The 13,388-nt window shown below is 34.9% G+C and overlaps 1 protein-coding gene across 1 annotated transcript in view; it reads right to left on the reverse strand.

Moving 5' to 3' along the window:
- The window catches only part of trpm2 (transient receptor potential cation channel, subfamily M, member 2), a 71,594-nt gene that overhangs the window by 20,570 nt on the left and 37,636 nt on the right, over positions 1–13,388 (reverse strand). Inside the window, exons 14-20 of the mRNA XM_079821122.1 lie at positions 10,559–10,671; positions 10,268–10,375; positions 7,063–7,288; positions 6,673–6,791; positions 4,247–4,385; positions 3,899–4,070; positions 705–885 (exon numbers count right to left, since the gene is read on the reverse strand). Coding sequence (XP_079677248.1) covers positions 705–885; positions 3,899–4,070; positions 4,247–4,385; positions 6,673–6,791; positions 7,063–7,288; positions 10,268–10,375; positions 10,559–10,671 — 1,058 coding nt within the window. The remainder of the gene's footprint in view (positions 1–704; positions 886–3,898; positions 4,071–4,246; positions 4,386–6,672; positions 6,792–7,062; positions 7,289–10,267; positions 10,376–10,558; positions 10,672–13,388) is intronic.

A 13,388-nucleotide genomic window follows, 5' to 3' on the forward strand; every position in this document is an offset into this window, starting at 1 on the left:
AAAAAAAGACTGTGAAATCACCTTTACCATAATGTACAACATTACAACTTCACTTCTCTGTCTTTCACTGCTCTTACAAGAACATCAGTCTCCTCGGCTGTGAACCGCTCCTGGCGTGCGCCTGGTAAATACGCCATAATAATAGCAATCCATAATGGAACTTGCGCACCTGCTTTTAAAGGGAATGTTGGATGACGCTCGGATTGGTTTATTCACGTTACGCCCAAACCACACCTATGAATAATGAAGCTACTTCAGACCAACCCATTTTAGATTTGCGCCGGGCGCAAGAGCCATTTATCCCGCCGGGAAAATAGCAACAGCGCCGAGACCCGCCCACAAAGTTACTTGCGGTTCGCGCTTTGACACTTGCGTTTCAGATCGTTAAAATAGGGCCCATAGAGTTGCTTCCTATAAAGCAGGGTTCCTCAAATCTTACCCTGGAGGTCCAATGCGCTGCAGAGTTTAGCTCCAACCCTAATCAAACACACCTGAACATGCTAATCAATGTCTTCAGGTTCATTAGAAAATTACAGGTAGGTGAGTTTGATTAGGGTTGGAGCTAAACTCTGCAGCGCATTGGACCTCCAGGGTAATATTTGAGGAACCGTGCTATAAAGAGTGCATGCAGAGAGTTGGCATCAAGTCAGCTCACTAGGTTTTGGAACAGTCGATGTGTAAATGAAACCGGTAAGTTTACTCACTTGAAGATGGCGATGAGGAGGTTGAGCAGCAAAATGTTGGCGAACAGCAGGTAGATACACAGCATGATGATGGTCAGCCATTCTGGGAACACTGGCATGTCGTCAGCATTCAGCACGGGGCATTTCGGCTTCAGAGGATCGGAGCCGTTCACACTGCAGCTGCTTATGTCAAACTGAGTGCCTGGTGTACAAAACAGAGGAATATTTGTTAGTGATCTGATTTGTAGAAATCTCTGGACTTCTGAATGTTCTACAATGTTATAATAAAAACAAAGACACAATTGTTACAATATTGTGTTACTCCCTAAAAGTTACTAATTGGGTTACTTTTTAAGGAAATTAAAGGGATAGTTCACCCAAAAACGAAAATGTTATGTTTTTCTGCTTACCCCCAAGGCATCCAAGATGTAGGTGTCTTTGTTTCTTCAGTAGAACACAAATGAAGACGAATGTCTTCAGCTCTCCAGACTGCCATCACTTCCTGTGAGTGAGGTCAAAATAGCGGCCGGGTCATAGATATATACATAGATGCCTCATTAGTGCCTGCGTGGATCGCTCAAATGAGGAATCTACGTATATATCTATATATATCTATGACCCGGCCGCTATTTTGACCTCACTCACAGGAAGTAATGGCGGTCTGGAGAGCTGATGACATTCGTCTGATATGAGGTGATATATTTGCATAAATACGTTGGGTTTCTCTCAGAAACCGATCGCTTCGTGTTTTAAGACATCAATGTGTCGTAACGAGCCGCAGGGTTTAATTTGAAGTTGTCTGTCCATGTTTTTTTTTACTCTAATAGAATTAGACCCCATTGACAAGCATTATATGAGTGACACACAGCAACGGTTGAAGTTAAAAATCTTAATTTGTGTTCTACTGAAGAAACAAAGACACCTACATCTTGGATGCCCTCAGGGTAAGCAGATAAACATCAAATTTTCGTTTTTGGGTGAACTATCCCTTTAATGCATTACCTGGCTATTTCTCACCTGGGTGGGCTTATTTGTTTTTTAATAGAGTATACATAAATAGAAGTTATATTTTTGGCAAATGTAAATGTTTGTTGAGCATTAAATCATCATATGAGAATGATTTGTGAAGGATCATGCGAAACTAATGGAGTAATGATGATAAAAAGGAGGCAAAAAAAATCTTACAGATCTAAAACTTTTGAACGGTAGTGTACTGTATGTATGTATGTATGTATATATATATATATATATATATATATATATATACATACATACAGTACACTACCGTTCAAAAGTTTTAGATCTGTAAGATTTTTTTAATTTCATTGCATATTGCATTGAATTGTATTCATATTTAATTCATACATATTTAAATAAATACAAATCTATAAGTGTCAAGGAGTGTTTGGGTTTTGTTCATGCTTCCTGTTTGTCATGTGATCATGTCATGTGATTCCCTTGCCCTCATGTGATCTTGTCATGTGTTCTGTTGCCATGTTCTGTCATTGGTTCATTGTTTGATCATTTTTCACAGGTGTGTCTTGTTTAGTCATTAGTCTTGTGTGTTTAATGCTGGTTCCAGGCATGTTTTTGAGCCTGCAAGTTAAGACTTCAAACCGCGACTCACGACTTTGTAGCGTTCCAGGCAAAGTCACGGCAAACTGCCTGAGCGTTAGCTAGATGTAAACAAAGAATGGTGAACCGTATGGGGCTTATGCTCATTTACAATCATTTCTATCGCCAAAGGTGTTTACTCCTTGCTTATTTGAGGGAAACAGAGGAGAAAAAACGGTGCATAAGGCAAGAGAAGCTGTTATACCTTTTATTTTACATTATTTGTATAGTTGGAAATGCATTTGGTATTCATTTATTCATGCACTCAATGGCCTGAAAACTAGCTAAAGCTAGAAAAGCTGCTGATAATGCATAACATTTGCAGATAAATAACGTAAGAGCAATACCTTATTTTAATAAACAATTTGGTTTTTAATGTACGACTTCCATAAACACTGCATCCGTAGGGGCTGCCATTGTTCCTTTGCGGGCTGTGTGACGTCAGAGCTCGTAACTGGGAGTACATCGATCTAGTATGAGTTCACGGGTGGGAAGTCACGGGTTTGACTGCCGTTCCAGTCCACTTTCATGGGTAGAAGGTTGGAAAAACACGGGTTACCTGGAACGCGGCATAAGCCTTCATGTTTGCCATGGTCCTGGTCGAGTATTGTTTCCTGTAAATCGCTGTTGGTGAGTGTCTGTCACAGTTTAGGTCAAGTCTGTTCACGGTTCAAGTCTTCGTTTATTTAGTATCTGTTCACATGCTCAATTAACCCTCTGGGGTTCTTCGGGTCAAAAATGACCTGAAGCGTTTTATAACTTTATCGGATTGGTCCGATACTTGGTGACTTTATTGGTACTTGGTATATGAACACCTAAAAAAATTGGGGACAGGATTTGAAAAGTCTAAGTGGTAGTAAAAAAAAATAGTCACACTCAGGACCTTCGGGTCAAAAATGACCCCCATAGGAAATAAATGGGAAATTGGCAAAAATATGAAAATACAGAGTTTTTTTGTGCATACAATCTACAAATTAGCCAGGATGCAGTAAAAAGAACTCAACAGGGAAGAGGTGAATCTCTAAAACATCAAGAGTGCAAAACAGACAAAAAAACTTGCACACACACACACACACAAATGAACGCGTGCCATTCCAAAAGCTAATTGTGTTTTTGTGTGTGTGTGAGTTTTTTTTGTCTGTTTTGCACTCTTGACTCGTCTCAATTTCTTTGGGTGTTCATATACCAAGTACCAATAAAGTCACCAAGTTTCGGACCGTTCCGATGAAGCTACGATTTAAAAAAAAAAAAATATAAAATGCTTCGGGTCAAAACCCCAGAGGGTTAAAGTGCACTTGGGTTCACTTTCAACTTGCCTGCAGTGGACTTAACGTTACGATAAGTTATTTGGCAGAGACTGATTAGATTAGGGAGATCAGTTCTTCTGCGTCGGGAATTTGACAATTAAACATTTAAAAAATAAAATCGAAATCACAGCAACTCTTGGAGCTCATAGTAGGCATGTCTTCAATATTAATACGTTATTACAAAAAAATCAATCTTTCTATGAAGAAAATGAATGGGATTTTTACTTTAGAACCCTACAATTGTGATCTTTGTGCCCATCGGGTGATTTCATTTGAATTTAATTTAACGCTCACTGTCTATATTAGAGGGGACGTTGCCAAATATGATGAGGTAGGGCTCATAGACCGCTCCACGGACGATCCAGTTTAGTCTCTCTTCATTCTGGATCATAATGCCCTGTTTCGCCACGCCGTACGCCACCACCCAGATACTGAGCAGAAACATGAAGAAGAACAAATCCATCATCTGCAAAGAGGAAGAGAGAATATGAGAGGAGAAGATGCACATTCATAGCTCAGTTTGCATTATTAAAATGTTTTTCTTTCTTCAAAATATCAAAAAGCATTTGGTTCCTCGTGGCATGAGTGCCTTAGTCTCTCAACTCTTATCTGATATCTGGACATTATGAAGAGCAGACCCACCATTCTCCTGACAATTATTATTTTCGGGCCCAGGTTTCGACTGATAGTGAAGATGGCCATTAATCGTAGACAGAATATGATGAAGTCGATGCAGAGAAGAACTTTACCCACGTAGAACACGGTGCCAGAGGCCTGAAGTCTGAACGACAAACACAGAGTTTAAAGTGTAACAAATACTGATTTCATTCATTCATTCATTCATTCATTCATTCATTCATAATATAATATTTCATTCTGAGTCATTATGCAACTGAACTAAACTTAACTCAAAATAAGGAACAAAAACTTTAAAAATGATGCCGTTATATTGGTCTATTAACTATCAATATCATCATTTCAAAACCTTTTAATGAACAGAATCATAACTTAAAGATTTTAAAGGCACAATATGTAATTTTTTGCCACTAGAGGTCGCTTATTATGTTATAATGCTACTCTGTGCGCAACTATGAGACACTTGTTCACACTGCAGTGAGCTAGATCATATTAGGCACGGTAAACATGGTTTACCAAACAGTTGCTCACCCGTCTAATAAAACACACATATATTAAAGCGTCTTTGGTGCTTCCATGGTTTCTACAAAATAAAACCGGAAATCGAGGGTAACGCGGGTATGATGATAGGTGACGCACGGACATGGGCCGTGTCCTGGTTAAAATTAGCTTATTTCTCTGGATTTAAACATTCTTGGAAACATTTGGGATAATGCAAGTACAACAAAATATATATCACTGTTATAGTGGTTTTATGGATATTTAAATCCAAAAATCTTACATATTGTGCCTTTATTGCATTAGAATATGCAAAAACTGGCAGATAATTATTGCTTTGTATTGTTATATTGGTGCATATAAATGAGAATTTTTCTTACACAAACGCATCGATTCGCGATGGATATTTTTCTTACACAAACGCATCGATTAGCTTCAGAAGGCCTTTATTAACGCGCGTGGAGCAGTTATTTGATGGACAGATTAATTTTTTTATGGACTTCCAAAACAGAGCAACTATTACTGCCATTATAAAGCTTGGATTAGCCAGAACATTTTTAATATAACTCAGATTTTATTTGTCTGAAAGAAGAATGTCACCTTGGATAAATTGAGGGTGAGTAAATCATGGGCTAATTTTCATTTTTGGGTGAACTATCCCTTTAAATATACATTTTCTTGATTGCACTCACAGTTTAGACACGATTGCATTTTCATTAAATGTCCCGCAATGAATGTAGAGAAATTAAATGTGGAGTTCAAAATGCAACTAGTGTATGAAATAGCTCATTTAAATAATTTTACTGAATTTGAATTAGCAATTTGCTCCAGACGTTGCACATTAGGTATGGACAATGTAAATTTAAATACAGGAATACATTGCCATTTTGCATATTACATTTCAAATTGAATATTGCTACCCGTATGCTTCAGTATGCGATCATATTAGGCATGGTAAACATGGTACTCGTGGTTAATGTCTCCAAACAGTTGCTCACCCGTCTAATAAAACTAAAAAATACGGAAATCGAGGGTAACGCGGGTATGATGATAGGTGACGCACGGATATGGGCCGTGTCCTGGTTAAAATGGCTTATTTCTCTGGATTTAAACATTCTTGGAAACATTTGGGATAATGCAAGTACACAAGTCAACAAAATATATAACACTGTTCTTGTGGTTTTATGGATATTTAAATCCGAAAATCTTACATATTGTGCCTTTAAAGCTACACTGTGTGATATTTCCCCCCATCTAGTGGTGAAAAGGTATATGACCATCCAGTGAATTTTAGTTTCTGTTCCTCTCAATTCCGATTTCGTTTTAACTCCTACGGTGGCCGATTTAGTCCAAGATTAACATGGCTTCCAGTTCGACCTCGTCCACATTCGACACGGTGCCATCGAGTGTTAAAACGCCAAAGGCGAAGCTTGAATTTACGGGTATGTCCCTCTTTGGCTAATGTACTTTCAAGATGGAGGGGCAACATGGCGACCCGCATTCGAACCCCTCACCCGTATGTATTTTCAATGGCATATTATAAACTTACGAGAATACTTTACTACTTGAAAGACGTAAATATACATTAATGAGCACATATATTTTTGAAAGAACTAAGTGTTTTTAGCTAAGAATAAACTAAAAAAGTTACACAGTGTAGCTTTAAAGTATTCAAATCTGCAAAACTTGCAGATAATTATTGCTTTGTATTGTTATATTGGTGCATATAAATGAAAATTATTATTATTTTTACTGTATTTTACATCTTTATATTATTATTCATTTTAAATCTACTTGGATACTTTTTTTTTACATTTTTTCACACAGCCCTAGTTATGAGGATATTTTCTGTATAATCTTAACTCAATGAGGCTGTACTGAATTAATCTTAATCATATCTGAACTGTATTGAGTGAAAGAGAGGTTGTGTTGACCTGCAGACCAGACCAGAGATGAACAGCATGATTGACAGCACATCCAGAATGTTCCACAGATCCCTGATATACATCTTTGCTTTCCTCCGAAAACCGGATCCATCGAAGTCATGGTAGAGCTGTGGAGCATCAGAGTGTTAAAAAGCAAACATACAAAATATCAACATGCTGTGCAAACAACATTTCACAGCAAAGCTGTATATATTTCCTAGAGCTAGAAAAGGAAAGCTTGTGAAGAGAAACATGTTACTTTAAAGTTGGCTTTATAAATACTGTATGGAGTGACAAAAAAAAAAAATAGAGTAAAAATATAAATGATCAAGTTAATTTAAACATAAAATTCCACTTTTAAAATGGACATATTTAAGTGTGTGTGTGTGCGCGTCTCACCTGTCTAATCTCCTCACACACCAGCGAGGTGAGCCACACATAGAGCAGAAGTTCTCTCCACGACGGAAAGGCCTGAAAATCGATCATGAGCACCACAGCAAAGAGCCACAGGAAGCCAAAATACGAGACGATGTTCCAGTAAAACTTGACTTGAGGGGACGTGAACAGACTCATCAGACGTGACGAACAGTTCAGCGGCTCAAGCTCAGGCTTCTGTGAGGGGACACTGAGGCACAGAAACACGCCATTATTCAGGCAGACAGCGGTTTAGTATGTTTCTATGGAAGCATACGAGTAGCAATATTCAATTTGACAATGTATTTCAATGTATTTCTGTATTTAAATGTACATTTTCAATAACAAATGTGCAACGTTTTGAGAAAAATGCTATTTTCTACACTAGTACACTACACTTTAAACACATATTTTAACGTTTTATAAGTTGCAAAATGAAAATGATTACAGAAATTATTAGATATGTTTAAGGAAACAAGTGTAGCAAAATGATAATTTAAAGGGATAGTTCACCCAAAAACGAATGTTTATGTTTATCTGCTAACCCCCAGGGCATCCAAGATGTCGGTGTCTTTGTTTCTTCAGTAGAACACAAATGAAGATGTTTAACTCCAGTCGTTGCAGTGTGATAGTCGTATAATGATGTCAATGGGGATATTTTAGAGCATGAGAGCAATGAGAGTAAAAACACAGACATACGAATCCTCATTAAACCATGCGGCTCGTGGCGACACATTGATGTCTTAAGACACTAAACGATCGGTTTCTGCGAGAAACCCAACAGTATTTTTGTTATTTTTTTACCTCTTATCAGAAGAATGTCATCTAGTTTTCCCAGCGCCATAACTTCCGGCGAATAAGGTCAAAATACTGGCACGATCAAAGATATATAAACGTAGATGCCTCATTCAGCCGATCCGCGCAGACACTAATGAGGAATCTATGTATATATCTATGATCGCGCCGGTATTTTGCAGGTATTTTGACCTTATTCGCCGGAAGTGATGGCGCGGGGACGGCTGATGCAGAGCCATAGAAAAAAATTAAATGCATTTTTAAATATGGATATTTTTCTTACACAAACGCATCGATTCGCTTCAGAAGGCCTTTATTAACACCCCAGAGCCGCGTGGAGCAGTTATTTGACGGAGAGATGCATTTTTTATGGACTTAAAACAGAGCAACTATTAGTGCTATTATAATGCTTGGATTAGCCAGAACATTTTTGATATAACTCAGATTTTATTCGTCTGAAAGAAGAATGTCATACACACCTAGGATGACTTGAGGGTGAGTAAATAATCATGGGCTAATTTTAATTTTTGGGTGAACTATCCCTTTAAATGTAATTTTTCTTGATTGCATTAACACTCACAGTTTAGACACGATTGCATTTTCATTAAATGTCCCGCAATGAATGTAGAGAAATGAAATGTGGAGTTGAAAATGCCACTAGTGTAGGAAATAGCTCATTTAAATTATATTACTGAATTTGAATTAGCAATTTGTTCCAGATGTTGCACATTCGGTATGGACAATGTAAATTTAAATACAGAAATACATTGCCATTTTGCATATTACTTTTCAAATTGAATATTGCTACCCGTATGCTTCCATACGTTTCTATATGCTAACATTGAGGGGCTGACGGTATACGACGGTATATCGATTTCAATTTCAGTATCAATTCATAGCCTACTTTTCATATAAGGAAATAAGGATATGTAAGTTATTAACATTTTAAAATTTCACATTTAAAGAAATCTAGTGTTTGATCATATCTAAATATTTATTAAAATGCAAAACTGCAATACTTTTTTGAGCAACTAGATTAGATACATGTATATTGATTAAAGAGCCATAAATGCACCAGTGGGTAATGGCATTACAAATATTATTTTTCGAGCCACAAAATGACTATAATAAGCCTCTTTGAATAATAATTCTCTAATTTAACCTTAATTACTATACTAATTGTAATATAAATAATACAAATATTAGAAGAAAAATATTTTAAGTGGTCATTAATGGACCATAATTATTGCACAAATAGTATTTAGTACCAAAATATCTCAAAATATTAAATAAATATTATTGAACTAAAACATAGAACATTTATTCAATTGAAAAATAGTTAAGGTGTGGCCACATTTGACCATCAATGAGTATGAGTGTGAGCAATTAGTAAGGAATACCGGAGGGCTAAATACAAGAAAAACATTAACATTAATTTAAACAATGTAGCATCTCCATCACTCTCCATTATAAAACGATCCTGTATGGTTGTAAAATGTATTGTCGACGCTTCAAAAGAGTCTAACTAACCAAATGATGTCACATATGGACTACTTTGATGATGTTTTCATTACCTTTCTGGACGTGGACAGCAAAGTGTGCATACACTTACATTCTTACAGACTGAAAGCCCTCGGACTAAATCTAAAATATCTTAAACTGTGTCCCGAGGATGAACGGAGGTCTTACGTGTGTGTAACAACATTGGGGTGAGTCATTAATGGAAGAAATTTCATTTTTGGGTGAACTAACCCTTTAACTAGCCTGGATGCCAGCCGAACGTAGCCCCGCCCACAACATTTGAGGTCGGGAAGTTTGGTCGGGACTTGATCCGTTGTGGAGCAACTATGCCCAAACCAGAAGCTGTTCGGACCAATCAAATCATCAGGGCGGGCTTTATACGCTGATGGACAGATGATCAACAGTGACGTCATCATCACGTCACTAAATAGCGCTTGGGTTGAACTCGTTTACTAAACGGAGAACTTGTTCGTATATGTGTTCACTTTTACTATTGCTCTCAGAAATGATGATGGTGTTGGTAAGTACTCTGTGTATCCTTAAATTCTGTTTACAACACCGGCAAAGATCGCTTACACTCATCTTCTTCTTCTACTTCTTCCGGCGTGCGTGCAGTTGAGTTCTGTTGACAACTATGCGTCGCCCAACATACGTCACTTGCTCTGATTGGTTGTAGGTCTATCCAATCGAGTGCGGTTGATTCGGTTGAAACACACCCCATAATCACAGCCCAATGGAGCAGGAGCAGACTCATATTCTGACTAGAATCTGAGTATAATGACGTCAGGCTAGCATTTAAATGCAGTCTTCTCTCCTTTCACTGCAGTGGGAATGTGTTTGTAACTCAATGTGTGATGTTTGTAACTCAACTAACCGTAAATGGCGTTTGATCTTGCCATCTGAGCTTCCGGCAAAGACTGAATCTATCGTCAGATTCTCCTGCTCCGTTCTCTTGGCCTGTCTCTGGATGTCTTCATCACGTCTGCGAGAGAGCATTTTAACATTGAGAGTCATTGAAAGCCACTTTTTATGGTAGAAGTGCTCTGTAATTATTAAGTGTGCAACGCTGCCATCTGATGGTGTGTGCATGTAATGACTCACAGACCTGACAGCTCAAAAGCTTCGGATTCCATGTTTAATTAGACACTTTTAATATAGTTTTTACCTGAAGATCAGGAATCCGGTGTATATGAGAGGGAAGAAGACCATGCACAGAAGCACCTTCCAGTGTGGATTATCCACAGACAGCTCTCCACACCAGATCTGAGTGAGCAGGGCCTGACGCAGACACAGGAAAAGGAACTCTTATTGAATTGTACATGATATATTTCCCCACCCATTCATTCTCACGTGACAAACATGTAAGCTAATAGACATGACTGCAAAAATATATATATCTGCAATCCCAAAACAACTTGAAGTCTTGAACCATGAGCAGAATTTGAATAATACTGCTAATAATTTGCAACCACAAAACAATATATAAATATAATTGCATTAGAAAAACGTTAAAAAAAATAATAATATTAATAACAATAACTTTTTATTATTGTTGCTGTCGTTGTACAAATTATTGATTTGTTATCTGTGTATTGTATTATATTAATTATATTATATTTATTTATGTAATATTTAATAACTTCTTTAATATTCTAGCAATTATTTATTACTGTCTCAAAAAAAAACTGAAATACAATAATTAAAAATGAATTCTGCATATTAGTTAGGCAAGAATAAGAATTTGCGACCTCAAAACAATATAGAATTTTAATTGCATAAATAATAATTTAAAAAAAATAATATTAATAACAATAAGATATATTATTATTGTTGATGTTGTGCAAATTATTGTTTTGTTATCTGTGCAATATATATCTATATATAAAACATAATATATATTTTTTTTTTAGGTAATATTTAATAACTAATTATTTATTATAGTCTCAAAAAACAGAAATACAATCATTAAAAATTGGTTCTTGGTTAGGCAAGAATAAGAATAATTTGCAACCATTAAGACCACAACACAATTTTCTTTAATAAACAACAGCTTAAATAACAATGTGTATATAATATTTAATACTTTTTAGAAAAATCTATCTATGCAATCAAAATCTATGCAATCTACTACTACTACTACTACTACTACTACTAATAATAATAATAATGATCTATTTATGTAATATGCATAATAAATAAACAACGATGTGTATAATATTCATAACAATAAATTGTTATTATTGTTGCTGTTGTTGTACAAATTATATTGTTATCTGTGTATTGTATTGTATTATATTAATTATATATTATATTTATTTATGTAATATTTAATAACCTTTAATATTCTAGCAATTATTTATTATTGTCTCAAAAAAAAAACAGAAATATAATTACAAAAAATGTATTCTGCATATTGGTTAGGCTAGAATAATAATTTGCAACCATTAAGACCACAACAAATTTTTTTTTAAATACAGCTTAAATAACAATAATGTGTATATAATATTTTATATTTTTTAGAAAAAGAAAAAATAATAAGATAATAATGGTTGTTGTTATTATTGTTGTACATCTAATAGTATAACTACTATTAATAATAATCTATTTATGTACTATTCATAATAAATAAACAAAAATGTGTGGAATATTAATAACAACAAGAGTTATTATTGCTGCTGTTGTTGTAGAAATTATTGTTTTGTTATCTGTGCTCTCTCTCTCTATATATATATATATATATAATTTTTTGTGTAATATTTAATAAGATTATTTCCTATTGTTTCAAAAAACAGAAATACAATAATTAAAAATTGGTTCTGTATATCGGTTAGGCAAGAATAATAAGAATAAGAATAATTTGCAACCATGAAGACCACAACAACATTTTTTATAATATATAACGGTTTAAATAACAATAAGGTGTATAATATTAAAACAATTCTTTAGAGAAAGAAAAAATAATAAGATAATAATGGTTATTATTATTATTATTATTAAAACTGTACAAATTATCTTAATCTCTGCAATATAATAATAATTATTTATTTATGCAATATTCATAATAAATAACTGCTCTTTAAAGGGTTAAAAAAAATGTATTGCATCAAAAATCAAAAATAAAATTCAGCATATTGGTTATTGAATGCTTAAAATTAAAATCTATATGATATCAGTCATTAAAATCAATATGTTTTATATTCAAGGAGATGTGCAATTTTTTTTTATGTTGAAGTACTTTCTCCCATCCATATTTGGAATCCCGACATTTTATAATTTTATAATAATAATAATAATTGCAACCATTAAGACCTCAAAACAATATATAAATATAATTGCATAAATAAGAAAAGCAAAAATGTGTATAATATTATGTGTTATTATTATTGTTGCTGTTGTTATTGTTTTGTCATCTGTGCAATATATATATACACATACATTATTTCTACTGTAATTTTACAGTAACAACTGTAAGGGGGGGGGGGTAGTTTGACAGTATGTATTCAGTAGTGCGCTGTATTTTTACAGTACAATTGTAATTAATGATTTACAGTACTCTTGTAAAAGTACAGTTACTGTAATGATGATATCAGTCTTTAAAATCAATATGTTTTCTACTGATTTTTTGATGCTGAAGTAGTTTCTGAAGTAGTCCTGCTTTTGATTGTTTATTTTTCTCAGTGTTATTTTGTTCCTGATTTTTGATTGTTTGTTTCATTAAATTCTCCCCTGCATTTGGATCCCTCATCTCTGCCTGCCGCCTGTTATTTCCTGTTTTGTGACACAAACAAACTAAAAAACACAGTTTTTATAAGATGTCGACCCCAAAAAACGAGCGTTTAAGAAGATAAAAGTGGATACAGGCAATACGAAGTGAAGCTTCAGCTGAAGAATGGGGAAATTTTGGGATCCTGACACTCAGTATGCCTCAGTATGTCTATGTGTGCAGTAAACATTTTGTCACTGTTAAGTCAAATATCCAAATGTCAGTTTTATAT

Source organism: Gobio gobio, assembly GCF_949357685.1.
Source record: "Gobio gobio genome assembly, chromosome: 7".
Classification (NCBI taxonomy): Eukaryota; Metazoa; Chordata; class Actinopteri; order Cypriniformes; family Gobionidae; genus Gobio; species Gobio gobio.